The sequence below is a fragment of the Arvicola amphibius genome, chromosome 2, assembly GCF_903992535.2.
Source record: "Arvicola amphibius chromosome 2, mArvAmp1.2, whole genome shotgun sequence".
In the NCBI taxonomy this organism is placed as follows: Eukaryota; Metazoa; Chordata; class Mammalia; order Rodentia; family Cricetidae; genus Arvicola; species Arvicola amphibius.
Genome location: NC_052048.2, coordinates 134233557 through 134245842, shown reverse-complemented (window position 1 = coordinate 134245842; position 12286 = coordinate 134233557). Strand labels below are relative to the sequence as shown.

Here is a 12286-nt window from a genome sequence, read left to right as displayed (position 1 = left end):
ACTAGACTTTAAAATGCTAATTAACCCAATTAAAAAATGGGGTACTGATTTGAACAGAGAATGCTCAACTGAAGAAGTCCAAATGGCCAAAAGACACTTAAGGTTGTGCTCAACCTCCTTAGCGATCAGGGAAATGAAAGTCAAAACAACTTTGAGATACCATCTTACACATGTCAGAATGGCTATAATCAAAAACACCAATGATAGCCTATGCTTGCGAGGATGTGGAGTAAGGGGAACACTCATCCATTGTTAGTGGGAATGCAAACTTGTGCAACCACTTTGTAAATCAGTGTGGCTGTTTCTCAGGAAATTCAGGATCAACCTACCCCAGGATCCAGCAATATCACTCCTGGGAATATACCCAAGAGATGCCCTATCATACTACAAAAGCATTTGTTCAACTATGTTCATAGCAGCATTATTTGTAATAGCTAGAACCTGGAAACAACCTAGATGCCTCTCAATGGAAGAATGGATAAAGAAAGTGTGGAATATATATGCATTAGAGTACTACTCAGTGGTAAAAAAAACAATGACATCTTGAATTTTGCATGCAAATGGATGGAAATAGAAAACATTATCTTGAGTGAGGTAACCCAGACCCAAAAAGATGAATGTGGTATGTACTCACTCATTAGTGGATTCTAGCCATAAATAAAGGACATTGAGCCTATAATTCATGATCCTAGAGAAGCTAAATAGGAAGGTGAACCCAAAGAAAAAACATGTAGTTATCCTCCTGGATATTGGAAGTAGACAAGATTGCCAGGCAAAAATTGAGAGCTTGGGGATGAGGGTAAGGGAAGATGTGGAGAGAGAAGTGAGAAGGGGAGGATGGGGAGAGCTTGGGGGAATGGGACAGTTGGGATGGAGGAGGAGTGGATATGGGAGCAGGGAAGTATATATCTTAATTAAGGGAGCCATCTGAGAGTTGGCAAGAGACTGGACTCTAGATGGGTTCCCAGGTGTCCAAGGAGATGTCCCCAGCTTGTTCCTTGAGCAGCTGAGGAGAGGGTGCCTTAACTTGCCCTATACTATAGCCATACTGGTGAATATCTTGCATATCACCATAGAACCTTCATCTGGCGTTGGATGGAGATAGAGACAGAGAGCCACATTGGAGCACTGGACTGAGCTCCCAAGGTCCAGATGAGGAGCAGGAGAGAGAACATAAGCAAGGAAGTCAGGGCTGCGAGGGGTGCGCCCACCTACTGTGACGGAAGGACTGATCTAATGGGAACTCACCAAGGCCAGCTGGACTTGAACTTAAAAAGCATGGGATCAAACCAGACTCTCTGAACATGGCTGACAAGGAGGGCTGACTGAGAAGCCAAGGACAATGGCACTGGGTTTTGATTCTACTGCATGTACTGGCTTTGTGGGAACCTAGTCTGTTTGGATCCTCACCTTCCTAGACCTGGATGGAGCAGGGAGAGCCTTGGACTTCCCACAGGGCAGGAAACCCTGACTGCTCTTTGAACTGGAGGGGAGGGGAGGAGAAATGGGGGGGAAGGGAAGGGAAATGGGAGAAGGGGAGGAGGTGAAAATTTGTAATAATAATAATAAAATAAAAATATAAAAATAAGTAGTTGAGAAGTACAAGAAAAATATAACTTTCCTACTTTCTCGATAGGTGGCCAAATTATGCTGGTCTTTGGAAAATAAACTAATAGGGTTTCACAGGATGGAGCTTTTGTATGGTTCAACAATTCTACTCTTAGCTATATGTCCAAAAGAAATGAAAACATTTATTTACACAAGAGCTTGTACACAACTGTAAATGATCAAGACATTGGAATAACCCATATATTCATCAGTTGCTGAAAAGATAAAAATATGGCATGTTTAGAAAATGAAAGGAAGAGCTCTATAAAACATAGAGAAAGCACAGAAACCAGCATAGTAAAAAAGGGACTATGGGGATTGTATTAGCTGGCTTTGCTTGTCAACTTGACACAAGCTAGAATCATCAAGAAGAAGGCACTTCAGTTGAGGAAATGCCTCTATGAGATCCAGCTGTAAGGCATTTTCTCAATTAGTGATCAGTGGGGGAGGGCCCAGCCCACTGTAGGTGGTGCCATCCCTGGGCTGGTGGTTCTGAGTTCTATTAAAAAACAGAATGAAGCTGGGCGGTGGTGGCACACGCCTTTAATCCCAGCACTCGGGAGGCAGAGGCAGGCGGATCTCTGTGGGTTTGAGGCCAGCCTGGTCTACAAGAGCTAGTTCCAGGACAGGCTCTAAAAAAGCTGCAGAGAAACCCTGTCTCGAAAAACCAAAAAAAAAAAAAAAAAAAAAAGAAAAGAAAAAAAAAAGAAAAAAACAGAATGAGCCAGCCTTAGGACGCAAGCCAGTAAGCAGCTCCCCTCCATGTCCTCTGCATCAACTCCTGCCTCCAGGTTCTTGCTCTGCTTGAGTTCTGTTTTGACTTCCTCCAATGGACTATGATCTGGAAGTGCAAGCCAAATAAACCCTTTCCTCTCCAACTTGCTTTTTGGTCATGGTGTTTGATTGCAGCAATAGAAACCCTGACTAAGACAGGGAGAGAGTGAGAGAGAAGGAATGCTTGAAAGGGAATAGTAGGATACAAGTGATATGAACGGGGAAGTGGGAAAATTAGGGAGACTACAACTGGGGAGCAGTGGAGGGGTCAGTGCAGAAAGGAAGTCAGAGAGCAGGTGAAAATGACATTAAGGATGTTTGAAAAAAGCCATAAGAATCATTTTATTTTATACTAACCTAAAATTGCATATTTATATTTATGTGTGTGTACATACATACATACACATATACACAACACAGACACACATATAATGAATTTATGCCACTTGAGATGACATTGCTCCCCATAAAGACCACAGGCTATCTAACAAGAACTCCAGTACCATATTTAAGAAATCTTTTTTAGAGTTATTGGTCAGGGCAGTTGAAGAGACTCCCAAAACATTATAGGATATTGCTGCTGCCTTTGATTACTTTCCAGAGGCTGAAAACACAACGCACTTCAGAAAAAGGACTAACAACATTAGATATGGATCTGACCTGAAAGCCTCCTCCAGGGAGTCTAGGTTTTAGTCTCAGAACATATTTTTGAAAGATGCCAAGGGAGGGAGGCAACCAAGACTTACCCAGCTGTGATGCTTATGATTCATGGCAGTGCCAAATATGGCAAAATATCTCTATAGTACAGAAACCTTGGTAGTAACCAGCAGCTAACAAATTGAACTTAAGGCCCATTCAACAGGAGGGAAATCATGCCGGGTACTGGAAACCTAAACTACTATCCAGGGAGAGCGAGGTCAGGATCTTAAAGGACAACCTACAACTACAACTTTACTAAACCAATATTATTCCCCAAAGCATTCTAAATACCTATTCTTATAGCCACTATAATTGTAGCTCTTACCCCTCATCAGGGATGCTTCTCTTTGTAGCAGATGTGGTTCATTACAGCTACAGCAAACTACAACTTATCAAAGTTCAGAGAACAACTGATCTTGTGTTGTTCAGACGCAATGGATACATCTACGATACCTATATCTGAGTTTCATAGAACACTGTGAAAGAGGGGGTGGAGAGACTATAACAGATAGAGGAGCAGGAAGCCTTGTTGTATGGTTGTGTTTCCTAGAAATGATGGGAAAGCTGCACCCATGATGCCTCAATAATAAGGTTGCCTAAATGATCTCTGAGCAATGACAGTACTGATAGATATGCTATTGTGGAAGGTGGAAATGTCACAGTGCTCCTCCCTACACAAAGGACCACAGTCAGCCCAATAACTGCTGAGAGGGAGAGTTAGTCATCTTCAGGGATGATACCCCTAATTGGGTATCTAACACTAAATGGCTAGCCCTGGAATCGTGTCCATAGATGCAGCATAAAATGAACTCAACATGTTGACTTCATACATATATGCATTTCTACACATATGTAACAAAAATAATTAAAGAGTCCATGAATTTGAGAGGGAGAGATGTGGGGAGACATAGGAGGGGTTGCTCTAGTGATATTTTATTTTATTTTAACAAATAAAGCTTGCCTGAAGATCAGAATGCAGAGCTAGACACTAGAGGCCAGGCAGTGGTGTCACATACCTTTAATTCCAGTATTAAGGAGTCACACACCTTTAATTTTAGCACTAGGGAGGTGGAGACAGGAGTGATATGGCTGGGCAGAGAAGAATATAAAACAGGAGGCGACAGAAGCTCGATGCAGTCTGAGGAGCAGTGCAGTCTGAGGACAGGATTGCCCCTTTGGTGTGAGCATTGGTAGAGGTGTGAGCCACACTAGTGGCTGAACACCTTGTTTCTCTGATCTTCAGCATTAACCCCTATATCTGACTCTGGGTATTTATTATTTTTTTTTGGTTTTTCGAGACAGGGTTTCTCTGTAGCTTCTTTAGAGCCTGTCCTGGAACTAGCTCTTGTAGACCAGGCTGGCCTCGAACTCACAGAGATCCACCTGCCTCTGCTTCCCGAGTGCTGGGATTAAAGGCGTGCGCCACCACCGCCCGGCTGGGTATTTATTATTAATACCAATTCTAGAATTTGTGCTACAGGTTGCAGGGAAGAAAGGGAAGGGGAAAATGATATAATTCTCTCCTAATTTAAAATATTTTTAAAGCATGGGCTGGAGAGATAGCTCAGAAGTTAAAATGAGCTGCTCCTCCAGAGGTCCTGAGTTTGATTCCCAGCAACCACATGGTGACTCACAAATATCTGTAATGAGATCTAGTACCCTCTTCTGACCTACAGGCATATATGCAGGCAGAACACTATACATTATAAATCTTTAAAAAATATATTTTAAGGTGTTTAACTGTCTTAGACCTACAGAATTATTATTTAATAAATTGGTGTATGCATTCCTTTAGAGGACCCTTACCTTATGCACACGTTTCATCACTTCTAAAAGAACTTTGAGACTACGTTGATTCTGCATCATTAAACCTGGATTCCGCAGCTGAGAGATGACGATGATGATAGTGGTCTTTAGCATCTGGACCAGTGCACTCAGAGAAGAAACTTCCAAAGATTTCCAGCACTTTTCTGAGGGTGTAAAAATCAAATATGATAAATTTGTTCCTCCTCTCAGCCCTTAAATCCTGAAGTTTTTGTTGGGTTATTTATGACATATCTACCATCATAACCATAAGAAAACTCCTCTATGGATATTATCACAGACAACACACTACTAAACAGATATAGGCAAAAGCTTTATTCTGAAAAAAAAAATCATTAAAATTAAAGAACTCAAACTCAGGATTTGAATAACCTTGTTAATAACTCATGATTAGTTGGTTGACTATGGTTTTCTTTGTGTTTATTGATTTTATTTGACCTGATGTTTCTGAGATAGGGTATTGTTATGTAGCCCAGGCTGGCCTTGAACTTTCTGCCAGGCTTCTCCCCTCATCATTTTAGTGTAGATTTCTTTACATTCAAACTAGCAATTTTGTCAAACAGCTGCAAAAATCTAAAACTATTCAGATGACTATACAATCAATATTATTGACATTATGCCTGTTTTCAGATTTCATAAGGAACTGTAGCATACATATACACTTACTTTAAACAGCAGATACCTCACTTTTCACATTACTGAGATTAAACTGGATTTTGGTACTTTTAAATAAGAGTTCTCAGACAATAACTTAAGTAATTATTAAAATCCAAGTTCTCAGAAGGCATTGGCAGGAAGATGGCCATCCTGGGTTACAAGAGACTCCAATCTCAAAAAAAGAAAACAACCAAAAATGTTAAAATAAATTACCAAGCTAATACAATTAAATGATATTACTGAGATGCTTACCATGCAGACCATGGACTCGAGTACACAAGACATTTAGCACACTGCATATTCCGAAAATAAAACTTATCACTTAACAAGGGTAAAGGGGAAATTGAAAACTTGTCAGAAAGAAATAAAATCTAACCTCCATAAACCATATGGGTTAAAGATGTAAAAATAAAAATTATAATAGGAAAGAAATTCTGACATTTTAGAAACATGGGTAAACTCAAGAACTTGTTAAATAATCCAGGAACATGGGATGTTTTCCTGAGTGTATACTAAAAACGTTGATCTCATAAAGGTAAAAGGAACAGTGACCATGGAAAGGAGGATAACTGACTGGTACAAGTGGGCTGTTGGAAGGACTCCCAACATCCCAACATCGTAAGGCTAATAATAATAATAATAATAATAATAATAATAATAAATTGTTTAAAAACAGCCAGTAGAGAAAAATTCAAATGTTCCCAACATAAAGAAACAATAAATGTTTGAGGTAATATATATGTCAGTTACTGTAAAAATATCATACTGGGCCTGAAGAGATGGCTCAGCAGTTAAGAGTACTAGCTACTCTTATGGATGACTGAGTTTGATTTGCAGCACCCACATGGCGACTCACAACCACCTCTAACTCTAGTTCTAGGGGATCCAACATTGTCTTCTGGCTTCCTTGGCCACAGGCATAAATGTGGAGCACAGAGATACATGTAGACAAAGCACTTGGGCACATAAAAAAATCGAATATAAAAATGTCATACTGTATTCCACAAATATGTAAAATTACTATTAGGGAGGGGAGTGGAGAAAAATGTATAGCTCAATAAAAACAATAACGAAATCTTTAAAAATAAATAAAATGGTAGTACGAATGATTGGGAAAATAGCTCAGTAACATACGCAAAGTGCCAGGTTTAGTCCCCAGCTACATACATACATACATACAGACAGACAGACAGACAGACAGACAAACATTCAAAAATTATGGTGGGAACTTGGGAACTTTTTTTTTAATTTAAGAGTGAGACAGGCCTTTTGAAATGTACCTCCTAGATCTAGAAAAGAAAAGCATTTTTTTGAGACAATGTTTCATATAACCCAGGCTTCACTGTTTAGCCAAGGCTGTCCTGAACTCCTTCCTGGTCTTCTTCCTCTACCTCCCAAATGCTGGAATTACAAATGTTCACTCCCGCACCCAGAAAAATCTCTTGAAAAAAAAAAAAACACAAATGCTGGAGCTAGAGAGATGACTCCATGGTTAAGAGGCAACTGAACCCAGGTTCAGTTCCCAGCAGCCACACGATGGTTCACAACTGTTTGTAACTCCACTTCCAGGGCATCCAATATTTTCTCCATGCCTCCACCAGCTCTGGTACACGTATGATGCACATAAATTTACTTAAAGTGTACACACACAAATATTATTTATATATATAACATATATAATTTATATTTATTTATATATTTAATTAAAAATACACTGCTCATTCAATCAATACAAATGCACATACCATTTAATAATTTAATTCTGTAACTGTGCTTGGCATTTGCCTTTTTCTTGCATGTCTAAGTTTATGTCCATCCAAGGAATACACGTCCTCGCTACTATAGCAGCAGAAGAATGGAAGCACCGGATAGCACTGGCAACGTGAAGGTGATGGAAACTTTAAAAATTGGTTTGGCATAGTCCTTAAGCAACACCTGGTCTCTCTCTTGAGAGAGGGTTGTTATAAAAGTGCGTGTGAACACGCATGCGCACATGCACCAGCACAGAGGGCAGAGCAGGAGGTCCAGTGTCTTGATTAATCATTCTACACCTATTCCTTTGAGAGAGGTTCTTTCCCTGAATCTGGAGCTGGTCTAGTTGCCCACAAGCCTCAGCTCTTCTCCTTTCTCTGTTCCTCACAGCCCTGGGGTTACAGGTACCTGCAGCCATGCCAGCTTTTCCTGTGGGGGCTGAGGATTGGAACGTGTGCACTCACCCACTTAGCCATCTTCCCAAGGACCAAAACAGGGAGTTTTGATGTTCACACACAGAACTTAGAGTCTGTAACCTTTTTCTAAGATGCTTCTAGGATCATTTATAGTTCACGCATATAAACTTTTGTATTTTTTAAGCATCAAACCTTCAACATTCACTCAAAATTATGAAAATACCATGATTTTGAATAACAGTGATAAGTTTAACCTTGCTTCTTATCACTCTTTATTAAATGTTTGAAGTTTTTAAAAAGTGAGCAAAAATTGTAGTCTGATTTACCATGTTTAGACACTGTATGATTAACGAACTCTAATGCTAAAGTCCTAGCCACATGGGAGAACAACACTTGCTCTGTGGTGAGAGTGGTGGCTTTTGGTTGATCTTCGCAAAACTTCACATACCATGTACTCGAATAGGTATTATGAAATGTATCCAATGTTTGCTACAATTTCTACTTCAAATGTGATTCTACTGAATATATTTGTAGAATGATATAAAACTTACTCAAGAATTCAAATGATTCTGTATTCATTTTATAAATAGCCTTTGCAAATTCAACCGTCAGGCTCTCCCAAAAGTTCCTAGGATCCTGCATCATGGGACATTCCGGGAGCAAAAGAAAGACCAATAGGGCATCTTGATGTGAAGAATTGTATGGAAGATCTTTGATAATCTTATCCCGAAGACATGTGATTATCTGTGGACAAAAGGGGGGGCAAGGAACAAGGCTGGAGTTATACAAGACACATTATTACGAGCGAATACAAGTTATGACTGCAGGTTTTACTCAGTTGTCTTCCAGTTAGGAAGTTCATGTAAGTCACATTCCATGTACCTTTGAGGTAGAACTCATTTGAACCTGCTTCCCATTTCATTTTAGGGTACTTGAAGGAAATAAAGTGAAATCACACAGAAATGGATGTACACAGTAAATAGTTGGTTTGACATGAATGCAAAGGCCCCCAGAAACAATTCTGTAAGCTAATCGCGGGGGCACACAGGTGGAGTCCATTACTCAGAAGGCTGAGGTGGGGGATTGCTTGAGCTCACAAATTAAAACCCAAGTTGAGCGAGGGCTTGCCTACTGTGTCTTAAGCCCTGGTTTTGACTCATAGCACCATATAAACCAGGTATGGGTGTGCAACACTCAGAGATGGGAAAATGGATCAAACGTTCAAGGCCACCCCAAAAAGATAGAGGCCCATCTGTGATACGGCAACCATGTCTCAGAAAGAGAAAAGAAGAAATGGGAAGAAAAGGCTGTTACCCTCCCTCACACACAGACACATACAAAACCCACTTTTGTCCTTTTTTTTTTTCACAGTCTATGTAGCTCTGAATTGATACTTATTTTACTCTGGGATAGACTTTTAAGATACAACATATATAAAAAATAACAGTAGGAATAATTGGAGGTTTGATGGTGGTGGTTTGTATTTTATTTTGGAAAATAAATTTTATTTGGAAAAGTAAGGAGTCTTTCTGTGTAATTCAGGGTGACCTGGAACTCTTGAGCCCTTAAGCATCTTTGCCTCGCCTCTCAAGCACTAGGATTACAGGCATGGGCCACTATGACTGTCTATATGGTAGTCTTTATATTTGTGTAAACATTTATTGAGTATGGATCACATGTCAAGAGATCACGTGTGAATTATTCTAATAATTATGTGAAGTAGTTTTTGCTTTTTTTTTCTAACCTTCCCCCAGTACAGATGAAGAGGAGGAGACTCAATTAAAAGACAATAGAGAGAGAAAGCCACTCAATTTAAGATAGCTCAAATACGCTCTTTTCCATCTTCCTCTCAGAGAGGCAGCTTCGCTTCTCCCTTTCTCCCCACTTCTCTGCTTCTCTCTCTCTCTCCCCCTCTCCCCCCTCTCTCTCTCCCTCCTCTCTCTCTCTCTCTCTCTCTCTCTCTCTCTCTCTCTCTCTCTCTCCCTCCCTCTCCCTCTCCCTCTCCCTCTCTCTCTCTCCCCCTCTCCCTCTCTCCTTTAATAAAGCTTTATGTCTAAAAAAAAAAAGATAGCTCAAATACCCATCTATCTGGCCCCAAATCAGCCTTGAAGAAAAACGTTTCATCCTATCTTCTTTCATTTTCCTTCTAGTGTTCCGTCAGATGGCATTTCTCAGTGTCCCCTGGAGCTGAGCGGAGCCTTGTGACCAAGTCCTAACTTCTGAATGTGAAGGTGATATGCCACCCTTTCCGTTATGGCCTCTATGGCCTCTCATGTGACCAAACTCAGGAGAGCCAATGAAAGATTGTATAGTGATGGAGGAGGGTCCTCTATCTATGTGTTACTTTCATTGGTTAATAAAGAAAACTGCCTTGGCCCTTTAATAGGACAGAAAATTAGGTAGGCGGAGTAGACAGAACAGAATTGTGGGAGAAAGAAAGCAGAGTCAGGCAGACGCCTCAGGCAGATGCCATAGCTCTCCTCTCCGAGATGGATGCAGGTTAAAATCCTTCCCAGTAAGACACCACCTTGTGGTGCTACGCAGATTACTAAATATGAGTTAAAGCAAGATATGAGAATTAGCCAATAAGAGGCTGAAACTAATGGGCCAGGCAGTGTTTAAAAGAATGCAATTTGTGTGTTGTTATTTTGGATATAAAGTTAGCTGTGTGGGAGCTGGGCGGGAATGCAGCCCTCTGCTCCTTCTACAGTATAGTCTTAGAGTCTTGAGACACTGGAATGGAGCCCAAGCAAAGGAAAAAAACTATGAGAAAGTCTCCTCCATCCCTCATTGGACTTTAGTGAGAGGATTAAATCTTTATCATATTAGATCCTTGAGATTCAGAAGTTGTCTGCCAGAGCAGCTAGCATTAAAATTGCCCATCGAGTGGATCCTTGCTTTATTTACTATACTGTATGCCTGTAGATGACATAGAGCTAAAGGAGATAATATATGCAGCATTGAAGTGTGAAATTCTCCATGTTATTTTATTACATTTAACCCTCTTACAGTTTGTTCTTTTCAGGTCTAACAGAATTCTTTAATTTTAAATAATTGAGTTTATTTTATTTTGAAGACAGGATCTCATGTACTGCAGACTAGCCTCACACTTGTTACAAGGCTGACAATGAGCTTAAATTCTTTGAATTTCCTGACTCTACTTCTGGACTGCTATAATTACAGGTGTGTCCTGTTTTTAATGGGTTCTGGGGAGCAAATCAATGATAATTTCTGTGGATTGCTAGTAGGTGTTAAATAGAAAACTCATCACAATGTCAATAACTCCAAGAAAAGTAAATAATAAAGTTAGACTTCTTTCTGTATATGACATCAAGGAGTCTTGGATTTAATAATGTGCATGATAATTCACAACAATGTGCAGCATTATTTCCCAAGGGATTTCATTAAGAACCCCCTTCCATGAACTTCCCATGATGCAAACACTTCTCAGAAATACATGGAGAAGAGCACCCGGAGCTATTCCCCCCCCCATCATCTAAATAAATTTTTGGCCCAAATGTACTGAATATCTACTATCCTTTATTTTGAAAATGTAAATATAATATTTATTACATAGCAACCTAAAGGTCCCTCATTCTCTTCCAAATGTAGAATGTGCTTGGATCCCTTTAAATGGCATGGGAAATAACCATATGTATATATGAGTGTATGGTAATGAGGACTAAATTATGACTCATATAAACAAGTGCACTATTACTGAAGATTACTTTAAACGGAGGTCAACTGAGATATAGCTTCAGCAAAAACAGTCATTTTGGAGCTCCTCTTACATCTGATTCAATTAGAGACTCCTGGGAGCAAAGCTGTGATAAACCCCTTTGAGGTAGCTCTGTTACTAAGAAGGAATCTAAGCGTTCAGACCACATACACCTGAATAAAGAACTGTATAAGGAACATCACAGGTGAACATTTTTTTCTATCTGTCTATGTAGAAACCCATTTGTTCTGCCCATAGATGTCCTCTCTCTCCCTTTCTTTACCCTAGTAAGTTAGTACATAAGCTGTCCTTCGCTTTCAGTGCAAGTGAATACAGCCTGTCTTCCTTTCAACATACTGTCTGTGTCTCCCCAAAGTCCATATGTTGAAATCCTATCCTTCAATGCAGTGAAAAATTAAGACAAAAATTTTTGCTGATGATTTGGTCATAAAAATAGAGTCCTCATCAATGGGATTAGTGGTCCTTTAAGTAAAACCCCTAGCCCTTTCTTTCTACTACATGAAAACACAATGAAGACACAGTCTTTTATCAATTTCCCCCTTATCAGATACTGGTTATGGTGGCATCTTAATCTTAGATCTTCCAAATATCCCAGCTCCAAAGCTATAAGACACCCATACTATACTATGTTGTTTATAAGACACCCATACTATACTATGTTGTGACAATCCCAATGTGCCAAGACATCTTGATAGATGTCTATTGTTAATTTGCAGCTTCCTGTAATCACAACATAAACTTGTAGTTTCCTTTCTACACAGTCCAGAACCACAGACTTTAAAGACAAACTTAAAATCATAGGTCAAGAAAACATTAC

At 39.7% G+C, this 12286-nt stretch overlaps 1 protein-coding gene across 2 annotated transcripts in view; it reads right to left on the bottom strand.

Annotated features, from left to right (window-relative positions):
• The window catches only part of Herc6 (HECT and RLD domain containing E3 ubiquitin protein ligase family member 6), a 63206-nt gene that overhangs the window by 23456 nt on the left and 27464 nt on the right, over positions 1–12286 (bottom strand). For both annotated transcript variants that reach the window (XM_038320886.1, XM_038320887.1), the window contains exons 12-13: positions 8282–8474; positions 4888–5051 (exon numbers count right to left, since the gene is read on the bottom strand). In XM_038320886.1, the coding sequence (XP_038176814.1) occupies positions 4888–5051; positions 8282–8474 (357 nt within the window). The remainder of the gene's footprint in view (positions 1–4887; positions 5052–8281; positions 8475–12286) is intronic.